At 42.6% G+C, this 17,349-nt stretch overlaps 1 protein-coding gene across 5 annotated transcripts in view; it reads left to right on the forward strand.

The window, feature by feature from the left end:
* The window catches only part of RASAL2 (RAS protein activator like 2), a 280,500-nt gene that overhangs the window by 131,642 nt on the left and 131,509 nt on the right, over positions 1 to 17,349 (forward strand). For all 5 annotated transcript variants that reach the window (XM_084851229.1, XM_084851228.1, XM_084851226.1 and 2 more), the window contains exon 3: positions 12,206 to 12,332. In XM_084851229.1, the coding sequence (XP_084707355.1) occupies positions 12,206 to 12,332 (127 nt within the window). The remainder of the gene's footprint in view (positions 1 to 12,205; positions 12,333 to 17,349) is intronic.

The following is a 17,349-nucleotide window of genomic DNA, read 5'->3' on the forward strand; positions in this document are numbered from 1 at the left end:
GTGGTTTACATAGAGCCTCCTGCACACTTCAGAAGATTTTGGGTCACATTCTAGGCTTCATTCTCAGTACATACCAGTGGCCATGTCTGTTGGGCTTCACCAGTGCCATGCATAAACTAAGTGTGCAACTAAAGCATCTCCAGTGCTCCCCTGATGTCTGGAACTTGCAGGGGAACTTAGGTAATGGCAGACAAATCCTTTTTCAGAAAAACAGTTCTGATATTACTGATCTTCTCAAAACATAATTTGGATGCCACAGGTCTGGTCTAGCAGGTTGGTTTGGGGTCCCAGTTAGGTGATCAGGTAGGGTGGGAGTGGAGTTCTATGGAAAATACTGGCTTCATTTCCATGTTTCTGAAGCTGTGGTCTGCAGAATTGGGTTAATTTGTGAGCTGATCAGCTGTCTCAATTCTGTTTTAAGTCACAGGTATAAATGCAAAATAGTAATATATTTTTACTTAAATAACTAAATGCAATAATGGCCACCAGAGCTGTTGTCTTGAGTGACAGATATAAAAGATCTAGCTTGAAAAACATGTTGAATAGAAGAGGCTTTTGCTATGTCTATGTTCTCTTCCTTAGCAGTACGAGGAGCTTGTTGCTTGGCCTTGTTCCAAATGCAGGTACCTTATTAAAACCTGAAAGGTGTGTGTCTGTTACTGTCTATGCAATTCAAAGAGGCAGTTCATTGAATGAAAGTAGTACATTTAATCAAATCCAGCCCTAACCCAATCTGAAACAGATGCTTCCAGGATGTTATTTTTGACCAACAAACAATTTTACTTGAAGCAGCGTCAGGGTTCTCAGGGTGTCTGTGTCCCAAGTGACAATAGGATCATGTCCCAAGGCCTGGAGAGCAGGTTGTTAGCCATGTGGAGCCCAGAAGCAAGTGGTATGGTCTAAAACAGGCCATGTTCCCTAAGTGGCACCTAATGTGCAGGTGGGCAGAGGCAAGTGGCATAGGCCAAGGCAAACAAAACTGTCAGGTTCCAGAAGCAGCAGCTAATGTGAAAGATGATGAAGAATAGGAGTTCAATCTGGCAAGATTTTCTCACTAGGAGACATTACTGACACTGAAAAGAAGGCACCAAAGCTGAGGCTTCATAGAGCCAGCTGGAGCTACCCCCGGACACCTGACCAAGAGCTGAGTATGTGCTTATAATGCTGCCTAAGCGACGCTTCTGGGTAACACACTTCAGCCTGGAATTCCTTTGATGGACATTCTACCATGGTGATGCAGAAGGTAAGCCACTGGTCTCCGGTTGCCAGGAGTCCCAGTTGGAGCCTTCTGGTGCCATCAAGCAATTAAGCCAGTCTCCACTTCTTTGTTAATATGAAAAGGTCTCAATAAGATATTAATAAGTAACTATACATAATGGTTAATGTGTTTTAATGTTTCTATATTATGATTGATTTAAGTGAAATACTTGGTCTGATGCAACCCTAGATATGACCATAATTCACAGTCCTATTTTCCTTTGGAAGTAGCATTTATGAAAAGTCTACTTGGTTATATCTGTAGGAAGGAGTATATGATCTACATATATACGTTTTGAGTAATATATAATTTACAAATGAGGAAGGAAGAGAAGAGGGGAGAAGAGAAGAGAAGAGAAGAGAAGAGAAGAGAAGAGAAGAGAAGGAAGGAAAGAAAGAAAGAAAGAAAGAAAGAAAGGGGGAAGGTTAGATGAAGCAAGGTGCTGTAATTTATCATCCCCAAAGCAGTCAATAAATAGTGACCAAATGCCAGTCTCCCAAGTTGTACTTAAAAGTTACTTGCTTGGGCTTTTGCTCAAAGAGAGCCATATAGGCAAGGCTCTGTGGATACTGTGATTCTGTGGAAGTACAAATAGTCCAAAGAATCTCATATTAGCCTCAGAATTCTTCTTCCTGGGAATCTCAGCTTTGATTTAAAGAGAGGTGGGGTGGAAGAGGAAGACTGGTTCGCACATAATGCTAACCAATGGTTTATTTAACGATGTTGTGATGTACAAACCCAGCTGCCCTAACAAATCATGGTTGGTTAACCACGAACAACCCAGAAAGGGAACCCATGGTTTGTTGTTGGGTTGTGAACTCTGGGTTGTTTAAACTATGAGTTGTAGTTATGTAGTTATGTGTGAACCCAGAAACATGGGTTGTTCATGGGTTGTTTCGCCAGGCTACAGAGGCAGCGGGCAAGAGTGGTTAAAAAAAGCACACCAGCTGCTCTGCATGCCAGTATTACAGTGCCACAAAGGTATTTGGGATACAGGGATGGAGTGGATGAAGGAGGAGGGAAACAACCAACCCAAGGATTGAGAAAATTAACCATGGTTTATTTGAATGCCTGCCAGACAAAACCCTGGGTAGGGCAACAAACCCTGGGTTAACCATGGGTTAAATAAACTGTGGGTTACCATTATGTGCAAACCAGGTCAGACAGTGTGCCAAACGTGCAGAAGAGCACATGTTTCTAGACCTTGTGCCTGTGAAAATATGCTTCAATGTCTGTAGACAATGGCTATTCAAATCCATAGGGAGAAGAGTTGATGAGTTCTATTTATTTACTTATTTATTTACATTTATATATCAAGGTGACGTACAACAATTTTAAAAAAACTTCAACACAATAAAAAACAAGAACGTTAACAACAGTAAAACATTAAAACAGCTACACAAGCTAAAATGCTTAATTAAATGCTCTTCACACCCTTTCCAAAAGCCAGGAGAGTGGGGGCTAATTATAGTTCTTGAGGGAACTATAATTTCCTCTATAACTATAATTTCTTGAGAGAACTATAATCCCTAACTGTGGAATGCGCTCCCTCAAGAACTATGACTCTGTGTTACTCCCTCACACAGAAGAAAGCCCATTCACATGTGGCTGACAAATAAGAACATAAGAAGAGCCCTGCTGGATCAGACCAAGTGCTCATCTAGTCCAGCATTCTGTTCACACAGCGGACAACCAGCTGTTGACCAGGAAGCCACAAGCAGGACATGAGTGCATCAGCACCCCCTTGCCCATGTTCCCCAGCAATTGATGTACATAGGGATGCCGCCTCTGGTACTGGAGGTAGCACATAGCCCACAATCCTAGTAGCCATTGATAGACTTCTCCTCCAGGAATTTGTCTAACCCCCTTTTAAAGCCATCCAAGTTGGTGTCCATCAGTACATCTTGTGGTAGCTAATTCCATAGTTTAACTATGCGCTGTGTGAAAAAGTACTTCCTTTTATCTGTCCTGAATCTCTCACCAGTCAGCTTCATGGGATGACCCCGGGTTCTAGTATTATGTGAGGGAGAAAAGTGTCTCCCTATCCACATTTTCCACACCATGCATAATTTTGTACACCTCTATCACGTATCTCCTTACCCTCTTTTTTCATAGTTAAACTATGAAACATGCAGCTGTTGTAACCTTCCCTCATGTGAGAGTGTCAGGGTTGGGTTGGAGCCCAGAGAGCCCCAAAGCAGTTCTGATTCTGAGGAAGAGATAGAAACCATGGGAGAGGAACCCACGTGCTGTTCAGAGGAGCAGCTGGTGGGAGACCCCCTCCCGGTACACATTCCTGAGAGTGATAGTGACCCTGGCAGGGAGAGGGAGGCGCAATAGCAGTTTCTGGACGCTAGGCACCGGCACAGCGTCAAGCGGGAGATGGCAGGCACTGAGAGGAGGCGCTCAGCCTGGTTGGCGCAATGGCAATAGCGGCGCTCCAGTGCCCCACGGGAAAGAGGTGGACTCTCTCCTCCTAGCCCATAAGTTCAGAGGTTTCCCGCCTTACCCTCCAAACAGAGATCAACTGATTCCTAAGGCTAGAACCCCCGAGCAGGCAGCTCTCTTAAGTCTCACTTGTAGGAGCAAGCAATTAGCATCTGTAAGCATCATTAGGTTGAATGGAAATAAAGCCTTGGAAAAGAGCCCTATTGTCTGCGCGTTGATTCTGGCTACCTGAGGATTTCGGAAGGCAGCAGGGGCGACCTCCTGACAGAGAGATGCTCCAGCCCCTTGATTATTTTATTTGCCCTTTTCTGCAGTTTTTCCAGCTCTACAATATCCTTATTTAGGTGTGGTAACCAGAACTGTACACAGTATTCTAAGTGTAGTTGCACCATAGATTTGTATAAGAGCAGTATGATACTGGCAGTTTTATTCTCAATTCCTTTTCTAATTATGCCTAACATGGAGTTCACCTTTTTTTACAGCCGTCGCACACTGGGTTGACATTTTCATTGAGCTGTCCACCACAACCCCAAGATCTCTTTCCTGGTTGGTCACTACTAGCTCAGATCCCATCAGGTTATACCTGAAGTTGGGATTTTTTGTCCCAACATGCACCACTTTACACTTGCTTACATTGAACCACATTTGCCATTTGGATGCCCATTCTCCCAGGTTGGAGAGATCTTTTTGGAGCTCCTCACAATCCCCTTTGGTTTTAACCACCCCAAATAATTTGGTGTCATCCGCAAACTTGGCCACTTCACTGCTCACTCCTAATTCCAGATCATTTATGAACAGGTTGAAAAGCATTGGTCCTAATACAGATCCCTGTAGGAGCCCACTATTTACTTCCCCTCTACAGGTGGGCCTCTACAGGTAATGGTGTCCTCAGGAGGACCTCTCCTGCAGATCTTAACAACCAGGCAGGTTCATAATGAGACAGGTGGTCCCTTAGATAGTTCAGTCCTAGGCCGTTCAGGGCTTTAAAGGTTAAACGCAGTTGAATTAAGCCCTGAAAGCAATTGGCAACCAGTGTAGGTCTTTCAAGACAGGTGTAACATAGTCCCAATACCATGCATCAGTTAGCGGCTTAGCAGGCATTTTGCACCAACTGAAGCTTCTGGACACCCTTCGGGGTAGCCCCATGTAGAGTGTATTGCAGTAGTCCAAATGTCATGTAACCAAGGCATGGATAACCAACTCAGGAAGGGTTGCAGCTTGCACACCAAATATAATTCTAGTGATTAGGGGCGAGGCTTCATTGCCTGCAGAGCTTCTTTCTCTTGCAAAGCCAGAATAAAGCCTGCAAAATAAGATGCATTATATAAATCTGCATAATTTATACAGGTTGCAGAAATGAGCTTTCCTTTTTTTGTTATTAACAGTTTATTAGATTTTTTCCATTTTCCACTACAAAATGGAAAGTACACCCCTCCCCTGCCCTTCTCTTTAGGTTCCCCCCCTCCCAGTCTTCATATTGCATCCTGTATTTAAAGACTAAACATTCATGTCTATAAGTAAAATTATTAAGCAAAAATTGTGTGGTGATGATGATAATGAAAACTTGTATCCTAGATAGGAAAGTATAGTAGCTTCCTTAATTTCCTGTGCAGTAATACAATTCAGTTGGACTATTTTGTATTTCAGTCTCATGCTGCCCAATATTATTGTGAAACTTTCAGGCATTCACAAGATTTTTTTCCAGGGGGTTGGGGGAAGGTTGGAAGGTATGTACATTAGTGTCAGAGAACAGGTCTACCATTTCTGGGAAATCTGGTGACCAAGCAGCAGAAAGATCGGGGCACTAGGTCATTCAGCCTGGGTAGGCTTGGCCTCTGAGAAATGTTTATACTAATTCTGCCCTTCTGTTGTTTCTCAGTGAGTAGACCTGGTGTCCATCACTGGTTAGTCATGGTGTCCATACCCCCTCCAGACCTCAATTAATCGCACTGCTACAATCAATGTCCCAGCCCAGCCCACCGCATTTCCCCATTTAAAAAAAACAAATGTGCCAGGAGACTAGATAACAGCAGTGGAATACACTGCATGGTTGTCATACACTGACACCCCACTCCACCCCCCCTAAAATGGATAGAACAGCAGACCTACTTTGCAGGGATGGTGTAAGCCTTACTCTCTTTGCCACAGCCCTACTCCCTGCAATATGTAATGATGGGCTTTATCTGCATTGGCATTCATAGCGCACCTTTTTAAATGTTTACAAACTGGGGGGCAGGGGGAGATCACATTTTTTTTGTTTTGTTAGAAGATTCTTCCTTTGCTGCTACCTTTTTTTTTTTGGTAAGCACAGTACTGCCAAATCTCAGTTACACTAAACTCCTGGATTTGTGAATTGTTTTCTATGGGGCATCAACAGCTTTTCCACCAGGAAAGACCAAAAAAAGGCTTAAGAATTAACCAGGAAGTTCCTTCTTTAGACAATGGGTGTATCAGTCATTGCTGTGACTTCATTTATTGGCTAAAATCACTGAAAGGTAGGAGCCAGGTTAGTTTCTCACAAAATGAGTGAGTAGACTAGTGCCTGCACATTTTGTCTCATATCTTGGGCTCTGCAAGGGCTAGAGAAGCCTTCCCCAACCTGGGACCCTCCAGACATTTTGGACCACAACTCACATCAGCCTCAGTCAGCATGGCCAGTGGTCAGGGATGATGGGAGCTATAGTCCAAACACATGAGGAACCTAAATTGTGGAAAGGTGAGCTAGAATAAGAGCAGAACTACAGAGAGGTTGGACCAGTTCACACAACACAACAGCTCATTGTGGATTAATTTACTTGGGAGGAGCTGCGGCGCATGCCGGCCACTAGTGTGAATATGCAAGCCCCGGCTGGAGGTTGCCTAAAATATATATTCATTATATTCATAATGGTGGATGGCATGTGTCGTGGCGCTCCGACAGTTAATTAATCCATGGTGGCCTGTTGTGTCATCTGAACCAGGTCTTACTTCTTTAAAAAAGAAAGAAATGACAACAACAACAAAAGAAAGCTGGGAATCTGGGGATTATGGTTTGTCCAGGCAGAGGAACTGCCCCCCATGTGAACCCCTGTGGTGGAACGTGTGTAACATGATGACTAAGAGTGAGCCGGGACCCATGAACCCACCAGATGGCCTTAGGCAAGCTGCTCTCTCTCAGCCCCAGGTTTCCCTACAGTAAGGTGTTAATGATAATATTGACCTGCCTTATAGGGGTGTTGTGAAGATTCATTGTGATAATGTATGTAAAATGCTTTGATAATTCAAACATATTAAATAAATGGTGAGGAATTAATCTATCGTTACTGAGTATCTTTTAGCCTGTCTTTCACACACAGATAAATGCTGTGGATGGTGTGACTATATATATTTGCAACCCATCCACGTTGTCTGTAAAAGTTCATGGTCATTTGTCACATCACATTTTAAACATGCAGGTGCTTCAAATGTGAAGCAATCATCTACAATTATAGCATCGAAAAGATGAGACATGATTATGCACAGTGTGATGTCTTGTTTTCTATATAATGAAAAATTATCAGTGAGCAGGGTGCTTGACCACAGAGGTGCTCATCCCTCCTCCATGCAGTAGAAGGGGAAGACATATTCTTAAATTAGCAGAATTAAAAATATAATTACATTCAGAATATTTATCTGAAAGTTTCTTTAAAATCTGTGTGTCACATACTTAATAGGTATTTTGGCTGCAATGCCAGAATGATGTCAGTAATACCAGCCCTTTGGCTGGAAATGCTAAAATGTGGGAAGTTACTATGAGTTAAAGGCTTGACTAGTACATGCCATGATGCTGACTCCTGATAAGTATCAAAGTACAGCTCTATGAGTCATTCCAGAAAACAGGTTTTTATATTTGTGCAGATGTTACTCAATTGTTGCCTGGGATCCAAGCACCTGCTTTTGCAAGGTGGCACCTCTGCTGCCAGGATATTGCATTATCCCAGCACTCAAAACAGCAGTATCTTATTGATGGGAAAATGCACTTTCTGCCAACACCCCACCCCCACCTAGTTGTTCTCGTAGAGCAGTACATATAGCATGCTTGTCATGTGCAATGTGGTTGTAATGGGAACTTATTGGATAGTGTCTTTTACATCACTCTGACAAGCTGCCCTTTATATCCCTGCCATTTTGCATCCTTTAAGGAAACTTAATTTTTGTTCTGTAACTTTTTTAGAGGCTAAGCTTTACCATGCTATGCATTCAAGTATAGAAGGGATGTAGTGCTTAAAAGGGGGTGAGTAAAATGCTCCTCTTTTTGCTACTTGGCACTAGATCTGTTAGTTACATCAGTACCCTTCCTTTTCCCCAAGAAGCTCAGAGTAGTGTTTAGACTCAAGATAATGGAAGGTTAGGAGAGATTAGTTTTCCTGAGGCTTCAGAGCAGAGCGGGATCTTGAATCTCTCATATCCCAGCTCTGCGCTCTACCTATTATACTATACTGGCTGACAAGGCTATCTCTAAATATAGTGCGAAAGATTTGAAAGTTTCTTCCATCTGGAAAAATCATTTGGGGACATAGCATAACATGGTGGATTGGCTACTGTCCCCTCTGGCCTGGTCGCGGTGTTGATTGCACTAGCTGCCTATTAGCTACTGGGCTGTGTTCAAGGTTCTGTTACTGCCATTCAAAGCTCTAAACAACTCGGGATCAGAATACCTAGCCAACCATCTTCCCCTATATAGACCAAATCGAGATCTTTTGAGAAGGCCTTCTGGGTCATCTCACAACCAACAGTGTGTCATCAAGTAACAACATTAAGTGAACCTTCTTGGTAGTGGCACTCACAATCTGGAACACTCTCCCATGTGTGGTCCAAGAGGTAGAAACTGTGGCAAGCTTTAGATGCCTTTTGAAGACGCATCTGTTTACTCAGGCTTTCCCTGACTTATAATCGCACTGCCCTGTTTTACTGTTTCTTTAATGTTTCTAATGTATTTATTATTGTTTTTACCTTGGTTTTATATTGTATTTTGTGTATTTTTTATATAAACCGCTTAGAAATCTTATTTATTATATTTATTTATATCCCGCCTTTTCCCCAATACTGGGACTCAAGGCGGTTTTACAACATTAAAACTGCTACAATTAAAACCTATAAATAGAAATATAAATACAACTGTACAAAAGCTAAAAATATAATTAAATCATCAATATTAAAATTGTAAAAATATTAAACATTAAAAGACAACCAGAACAACAAAAATGGTATCCATACGTCGCATTTTCACAGGTCCAGACTAGTTATCCCCAAAGGTCTGCTGGAACAAAAAAGTTTTTGCATGCCTACGAAAACATATCAAGGAGGTTGCCACTCTCGCCTCCCTGGGAAGGGAGTTCCAGAGCCTTGGGGCAGCCACCGAGAAAGCCCTCTCCCGCGTTCCCACCAGGCGTGACTGTGATGATGGCGGGATGGCGAGAAGGGCTTCCCCTGAAGATCTCAGGGCACGAGTAGGCTCATAAGGGAGAATACGGTCTTTCAGATAACCTGGACCCAAGCTGTATAGGGCTTTATAGGACATAACCAGCACTTTGAATTGTGCCCGGAAACAGACTGGGAGCCAGTGAAGCTGTTTTAACAGGGGAGATGTATGCATGTATGTATGTATGAATGAATGAATGAATGAATAAATCCACTTATGAACAGGAGAATCCAGAAGAAGAGTGAGATCTGCCTTATCTTCCAATTAGCCTGCCAAGAATTTCTCACTTGGAAAATTACTTCTGGCACATAAAACCCAAATAAACATCAGTATGAATCAAAATACTAGCAAGGCTAACACTCTGGCATTCCATGAGGTATATCCAATGTCAAATGAGCAGGATTTCCCCTTCCTCTCCTCACCCCCCCCCCAATGCTCCCCCAAACTGCTCTAGAAGACCTGCAAGGGGGAGTGGGAATGTCTTCCATCAGTGGTGTCTGTTCTGCTGGTGGACAGACACCATTGGATACAACCCTATGACCGAGCATGAGGGGAAGGGGCCAGATTGGTCCTCCCTCCAGTCACCTACTTTTTGCCTCCAGCATACTACTAAGGCAGCAATCCTGTGATCCCTGGGAGAACATCCCAGGGACACAGGATTTTTTGGACACCCCCTCCCAAAGCCGTAGACACTCTTATGACTTCGGGAGGGGGACTCTGATATCCAATTCCTCTCCTATCATCCTTGCAGCCACTGTGGGAATAACCACAGTCCCTGTTTTCCAAGGTTGCAAAAGTAACCTTGGATGACTTCATAGAGGTCAAAAAGGAGGCTTACATGTCCCAGTGGGGGAGGAGGGGAGGGGAGAGACCAGGATCTGATCTATCTTGTGGCCTCTCCAACCCTCGCTCCAGCACTGTGACTGCTCTAGACAGGCCCAGAGGCCCATCTAGAGGAAAAATGTAAAAAGGAAGATGGAGAGGCAAAAATTGCCTGCATCACTCCTCCCGCCCTGCCTGCAGCAACCCTGCAGGGCACAGGATACTTGGAATCCTCAGACATAGGAGGCTTCCGTCTAGCAGATGGCAGTCCCATAGGATTGCACCCTTAAAGGCCCAAATCAGTGTCTCCTGTAGCAAAATATGAGAAGTTTAACTGGAGCTAAAAACTTATTTTAAGTGAGATGAGTGGTGAGCCATTTGGTGGTCAGCTGTAATGACCTGGCTGATCTGGCTGATGGGCCACCAGTTTCCTACCACTTTGTTATATAGAAGGATGATGACAGACGTCTGCATTAAATTTTCCAGAGAGATGACTGAGAAAAATATTAACAACACACACACACACGTATATGTATATTATATGTATATATGGGATGTCTCATCCATAAGAAAGCAAAACCTTCACATGAATCTAGCCAATAATGTTGAGAAATGTTGAGAAATGATACATATATAAACTTGCTTATACCTGTCTCTCTAAATGTAAACATATATTGATTCTGTGCATTCCCCTAGCCATAACTTAAATTGCAGACACTGTCATGATAATGTCCTGCTGGAAACAGAAATCTCAGCTAAAATTCCAAGTGAAAGCAGTGAATAATTGAAGTGCCCAAGTAGAATTTCTACAGTGGCCAACCAAAACTACTTGGTTGGCATTCATGGGGCTTCTTGGAGAATGAAGACTCCTCTCTTGAAAATGGAGGCTGAAGAGCAGGGTGTGCTTCTGCTGACAACAGAGGACTGATAAGCAAGATGGGCAAAGAGGGTTACTGCATGATTTGGGAGTGCCACCTCTGGTTTATGACTTTTTAGGTCCTTGGGTATGTTGGTTTTACAGATGCTTGACCCAATGCTTGACCAGTTTCGATATATTTTCATTTTCATTGGGAGCCAGTGTGATGCAGTGGCGAGAGTGTAGGACTGGGACTTGGGAAACCTGGTTTCTAGTCTCCACTCAGCCATGAAGCTCACTGGATGACTTTGGGGCAGTCACTGACTCTCAGCCTAACCTACCCCACAGGGTTGTTGTAAGGATAAAATGGAGAAGAGGGGGACCATGTAAGCTTCCTTCAGTTCCTTGCAAGAGGAAAAAAGGTGGGATATAAAAGTAATAGTAAAAAATAAAAAATAGTCTGATTCTCTCTAAGGGCATTATACACATGAATTGGTTGGCAGCTTTGGTGTCTAAAGGGTGGAGGGTAGACATCTTATTTGCCCCTACTTAGAGTCAGATGCATAACCCTGGATCATGGCGTAAAGGTTGGAAGCCAATCATGGGAGATGGAGAGAGAGCTGAGCTGAAAGGGAGAACTGTAATCTGGAAAACTGTTATGTATATGAGAGTACATGTAAGATACCAACACTAAATTAACATATGTCACTATCTTGGTGGTGGCTGTGTATCCATGATTGGTCTGGTGCTTCCCCTCAGCCCACCAGCGATCATTACACATCGTCTTCCCTCTCAGTTCAGCTCTTTGAGAGCTGAAAGCACAGTTGAGACAACCTACAATTTGGACAGAGAGGGGCCACAGATCAGTAGCAGAGAACATGCTAGGCATGTCTAAGGCCCCAGGGTTGATCCCTGCCATGTTCAGTTAAATATTGGGGTGTTTTTACTCATGTCTTGTTTGCACCTGCCTATGTGGTTCTTGAATATATTTTATATTAGTATCTGGAACATTTCAAACTGTACCAGGACTCTACGCAACCATGTGGACAGTTGGGAGGGTTTTTGTAGACCATATTGGAAACAAGACAAGCTTGATATATCCTTGTACCCTGTTCTTATACAGTCTGCATAACAAATAAAATATCTGCATAAAACAAACAAATGCTTGCTTGTTTTAGTCTGGCACAGTTAGTCTAATAAAAATAAATTGCAAATTGATTCAGATATCATCTAAGTCTTAAATGTCCATTTCTGCAACCTGCACTATGGAGTTGGGGCAATAGTAAGGACTTCTGGATAGGAAAAACCTCTTTCTTGCTTTCAGCTATTTATGTTGGGAAAAAAGAAAACCATAACGCACCTCTGTCCTTTCCATGTGTAGATGGCTGTCGAAGGAGGGCAGGAACAAGCAGCGGAGCCTTCCAAAGGGCGTTGCCTGCGCCGTACTGTGAGTGTTCCTTCAGAGGGTCAGTTTCCTGAGTATCCACCAGAGGGGGCTACTAAGCTTGGTAAGTTGTGCAAGCAGCAGAACAAGCAATGTAGCTTTTAAAGCTAATGTTTCATGTTCAAGAAACTGCATCCCACAGTACTGTCATCATCTTGTCTGGATTGACAGCCGTTTAGCATGTTCCAGTGAAGGCCTTATAGCAGTAGCATTGTCAGTTGGTTTTGGACAGCTCAATTACTTCAAGGTATTAGGATTTATCTGAATTAGTGAAGTTTCTGTTATGTTCCCAAGCAGGGAGCTGTTATACAGCACTGACACAACAATATACTTTTGAAGTCGCTGAGCAACCCTAGAATTTATAGCCATTTATCCTAGCCTGTGTCAATAGTGTAATAACTTTTAACAGCAGTTTAAAGTGGTTCCTGCTCCTTGTTTAAGCTGCTTAGTTATGATTTTATTTTTATTTAGGACTCATAACCTCTATGTTTTTTCAAGAGCTAGGCTTCAATCTGTGCTTAGATCTGAGATTTTCACTGTTTTGTCATAGTACTCCCACTCAATTAGTGGCTCTTAATATAGCCCTTGTGAAGCAAATGTATGATAAAAGCACAATTGCCCTGAAGAGAGGGGAAAGTGGTCCAGCAAAGTGGTGAAGGGAAAAGGGAGAGCTAAAAAGTAAGAATTTTGGGAGTGGTCTGAAATCCCCATGACTTGTCCGTCTGTAAGAGCTTCTTCCCCTCTGTCTTGGTGGCATACTGAATAAGGAGTTAGTGCCTAAGTACCAGGGTTCTGGGTTCAAGCACCTTATATAAATCCTGTGGCTTTGCTCTCTGAGGGTCAAACACAGCATGATGGAAGGAGTCATCATTTTTGTTCATTCACATGTCTGCTCCATTCACTTATAAATCAGGGGTGTTGGCTCATTTTTACAGCACTCCAAGTGGCTTCCCTAGGTGACCTGCTGCTAAGGGCCAAACTAGATGTAATTGGGCACAGGGGGCAACAGTTTTTTCTTCATGTGTTCATCCCATTCATGTCTAGAGTGTTGAGTGGAACTCTTATTTTAACAACAAACTGTGTGGGTGAGTGGAACTGAATCCTGGAAGCTTGTGATGAAAGGCATGGTAAAAACTTGTTGAATCGATAAACCTTGCTCCTTCCCCTGCCTTACCTCATTACACTCTCTGACCTCAGCTACTTTTCTCCCCAGCTTTGCTCATGTCCAATATAAAACATAAGCCAGACTGGAAAGTAAAGTGCTTGAGTGGGGAGGGTTCATCACCCACACACACCTTTTAATATTAACGTCAGATACATGAGCAGGACAGGTGCATGAAGAAACAAATGTGTCTGCCTCCTAATTTGACCCTTAGCAGTAGATTACCTAGCTGAGGCCTCTCACCTGTTCCTCAGAACTTGTCACACACAGATGCCTCACCTGTATGTCCTGCCCCACCTGCTTCTCATATGAGTACTCTGTTGCTTTGTCTAGCCCTACCTTGCTGAAATGACATCACTGGGTGACTTGCTTAAAAAGAGCTCAAATACCTGTAAAGAGTGCTCTGATCTCTTGGCAGCAGCATAGTTATGAGTGACTTCCTGTTGATGCGAGGAATACATAAGAAGTTGTTTGTGCTTTTTGCTGATTTTTCTTTCTAGGCACCTTTAATCAGCAAATTATGGTTAACAACCTGCAATTGAGAAAGAGTAGAAGTGTCCTTATATCTTAATAATTAGCATTTCGTAGTTACAGTCATCAGGGCAGCATTTCTGAAGCACCTGCCTTGTGTTTCTTTGACAAGGTACTCATCTCTGAGCTTTTTCAGGGACACATTTTAGGCATTGTTAGGAGAAAGAAACACTGCCTTGACTTTCAAAAGGAATAGGAGATGACAAGACACACTGAAATACAACTTATCAAGTGAGATGCGTTGCTAAACCAACCAATGGGATTGGCATACTGGAGCATTTGACTGTACCTCCTTTATCTAGAAGACTAATAGATTTTGTTCAACAAATTGTGCCCAAAGTCTCCTGGAAGCCATTTATATAGAGTGCCACCACTATGGCAATACAATAACCTGCTTGGAGATTGAATTTTGTTAATCCTTCTTTTTATCATGTTAATATGTACTACTTAATTGGGAACGAGTCCACTGAAATGACAGAATTATTATGTTACATGCAGCATATTTTATATGGATTATATAACTCATTGCAGTGCTACCAGTGCATCAAATATCACTGGACATAAGGTTTTGTGACTAAATAGTCAGCGCTGTGACAGTGCAAGGAAGGAAAGAGCAGAAGAAATCTCTGGAAAAGTAAAGTATCATGAGCTAAGGCCAAAAACTATAGCTTTGTATCACCCACACTATTTTTCCATTAGTCTGAATTAGTTTAGGATTAGTTGTTTGGGAGAATCTCATTGCTTGAAGGGCATGCTTTGCAGTGAGCTGAATACTTATGTGTATCTCTTAAAAAATTACAATGGGAGTTGATCTCGTGAAGGAGAGCATTGGATGTGACTGAAGCAAAAAGGGAAAACAGATGGCAACCAGCAGCATGTGCTACCAGCAGTCCAGGCAACAGCTGCACTCAAAATAGCTTTGGAATGGACACCAAACGCTCAAAAGCACAAGGGGATAGATAAACTAGCCAGGAGAGAAATTGCAATGCAGAACTTACCACCACCACCCCCAATGTGGCACACACATATACAATTTGCCCTGTCTTAATAAACGAGCATATTTCATGAAGGTGGTGGCTGAAATTATTGCTCTGGGATGACCATGAGATAAATCATTATCCTGTGTAATTCAGTGTCTGGTAGGTTTGATTTGCCCCTTGAGTCCTGGATTCAAATCCCTTCTAAGTCATGAATTTGAAAGTTTATGAAAGCCATGAAAGTTAGTATATTGTAGCATCAATCAATATATGCAGAGAGACCTTGTTGGTGTGGGCCGTTGTGAGACTGTAATTGTTCAGACAGTATCAAGGGGGGGGGTGAGGGCGCTGTTGCATGTTCAAATGCTTTGCCAGGTAACGTTGACCAAATTCTCCCTGCATGCAGAAAAGTATCAAGTTAGAAGGAAGGCTAAGCTAGAACCCTTTCCCTGATCCAAACTGCAGATTAGTCATAAAGATGAAGTAATAAAAGGGTTAACTTCCTGTTGATGGTTCTGAATAATTCGTCATGATATATGAAAGCTTCCATTAAATGCATACTTGTACCTCCATCCTTAATACATAACCATAACTGGCGAATTACCAAATTGAAAATATTTTGCATTTGCTCATTTCTAGGTCATTCATTGCCCTTATTTTATGTAACTGTTCCTCATTATTTAAATTACATTTCTAACTTCAAGGAAAAGGATCTGGAACCCCCTCATACTGTGGTAACCCATACATGTATTTGGTCCTCTTTTTAAAACTTGTTACACTTTTAATCATTGTTCCCCATTCATGTGGAAAGATTTTTTTAAAGGTGTGCTATGTGTTAGAAGGGGTTTGTTTTGCATTTATTCATGGGTGTATGCCATCTTGCCCCTTCATGGATCACTGACTTGTTGTGGCGAAGGGGCTTGCATAACTCAGTGAAGCCATAAGCTATGCCGTGGAGGGCCACCCAAGACGGACAGGTCATGGCATAGAGTTCTGACAAAATGTGGTCCACTGGAGAAGGAAATGGCAACCCACTCCAGTATTCTTGCCAAGAAAACCCCATGGAACGTATCACAAGGCTAAAAGGTATGACGCCGGAAGATGAGCCCTTCAGGTTGGAAGGTGTCTAATATACTACTGGGAAGAGCAGAGGGAATTTCCAAGTAGCGCCAGAAAGAGTGAAGCGGCTGGGCCAAAGCAGAAAGGACACTCAGCTGTGGATGTGTCTGGTGGTGAAAAGAAAATCCGATGCTGTAAAGAACAATATTGTTTAGGAACCTGGAACGTAAGATCAATGAATCAAGGTAAGCTGGAGGTGGTCAAATATGAGATGGCAAGACTGAACATCGACATCTTGGGAATCAGCGAACTAAAATGGACAAGCATGAGTGAATTTAATTCACGTGACCATTATATCTACTACTGTGGGCAAGAATCCCTTAGAAGAAATGGAGTAGCATTCATAGTCAGTAAAAGGGTGAGAGAAGCAGTAGTGGGGTACAATCTCAAAAATGATAGAATGATCTCAGTACGAATCCAAGGAAAATCATTCAACATCACAGTAATTCAAGTCTATGCCCCAACCACTGATGCCGAAGAAGCTGAGGTTGATCGGTTCTGTGAAGACCTACAACACCTCCTAGAACTAACACCAAAAAAAATGTCCTTTTCATCATAGGGGATTGGAATGCCAAAGTAGGAAGTCAAGAAATAACCGAGATAACAGGCAAGCATGGCCTTGGTGTACAAAATGAAGCAGGACAAAGGCTAATAGAGTTTTGCCAAGAGAACACGCTGATCATAACAAACACTCTTTTCCAACAGCAGAAGAGGCGACTCTACACATGGACATCACCAGATGGTCAATATCGAAATCAGATTGATTATGTCCTTTGCAGCCAAAGATGGAGAAGCTCTATACAGTCAGTGAAAACAAGACCTGGAGCTGACTGTGGCTCTGATCATGAGCTGCTTGTTGCAAAATTTCGGCTTAAATTGAAGAACGTAGGGAAAACCACTAGGTATGACTAAATCATATCCCTTATGAATATACAGTGGAGGTGAGGAATAGATTTCAGGGATTAGACCTGATAGACAGAGTGCCTGAGGAACTATGGACGGAGGTCCGTAACATTGTTCAGGAGGCAGCAACTCAATCCATCCCAAAGAAAAAGAAATGCAAGAAAGCAAACTGGCTGTCTGATGAGGCTTTACAAGTCGCTGAGGAAAGAAGGGAAGCAAAAAGCAAGGGAGAAAGGGGAAGATCTATCCAACTGAATGCAGAGTTCCAGAGAAGAGCAAGGAGAGACAAGAAGGCCTTCTTAAATAAACAATGCAAAGAAATCAAGGAAAACAATAGAATGGGAAAGACTAGAGATCTTTTCAAGAAAATTGGAGCTATCAAGGGAACG

This window comes from Heloderma suspectum, chromosome 4 (assembly GCF_057233095.1).
Source record: "Heloderma suspectum isolate Gila_16-S chromosome 4, 16-S_ref, whole genome shotgun sequence".
Taxonomy (NCBI): Eukaryota; Metazoa; Chordata; class Lepidosauria; order Squamata; family Helodermatidae; genus Heloderma; species Heloderma suspectum.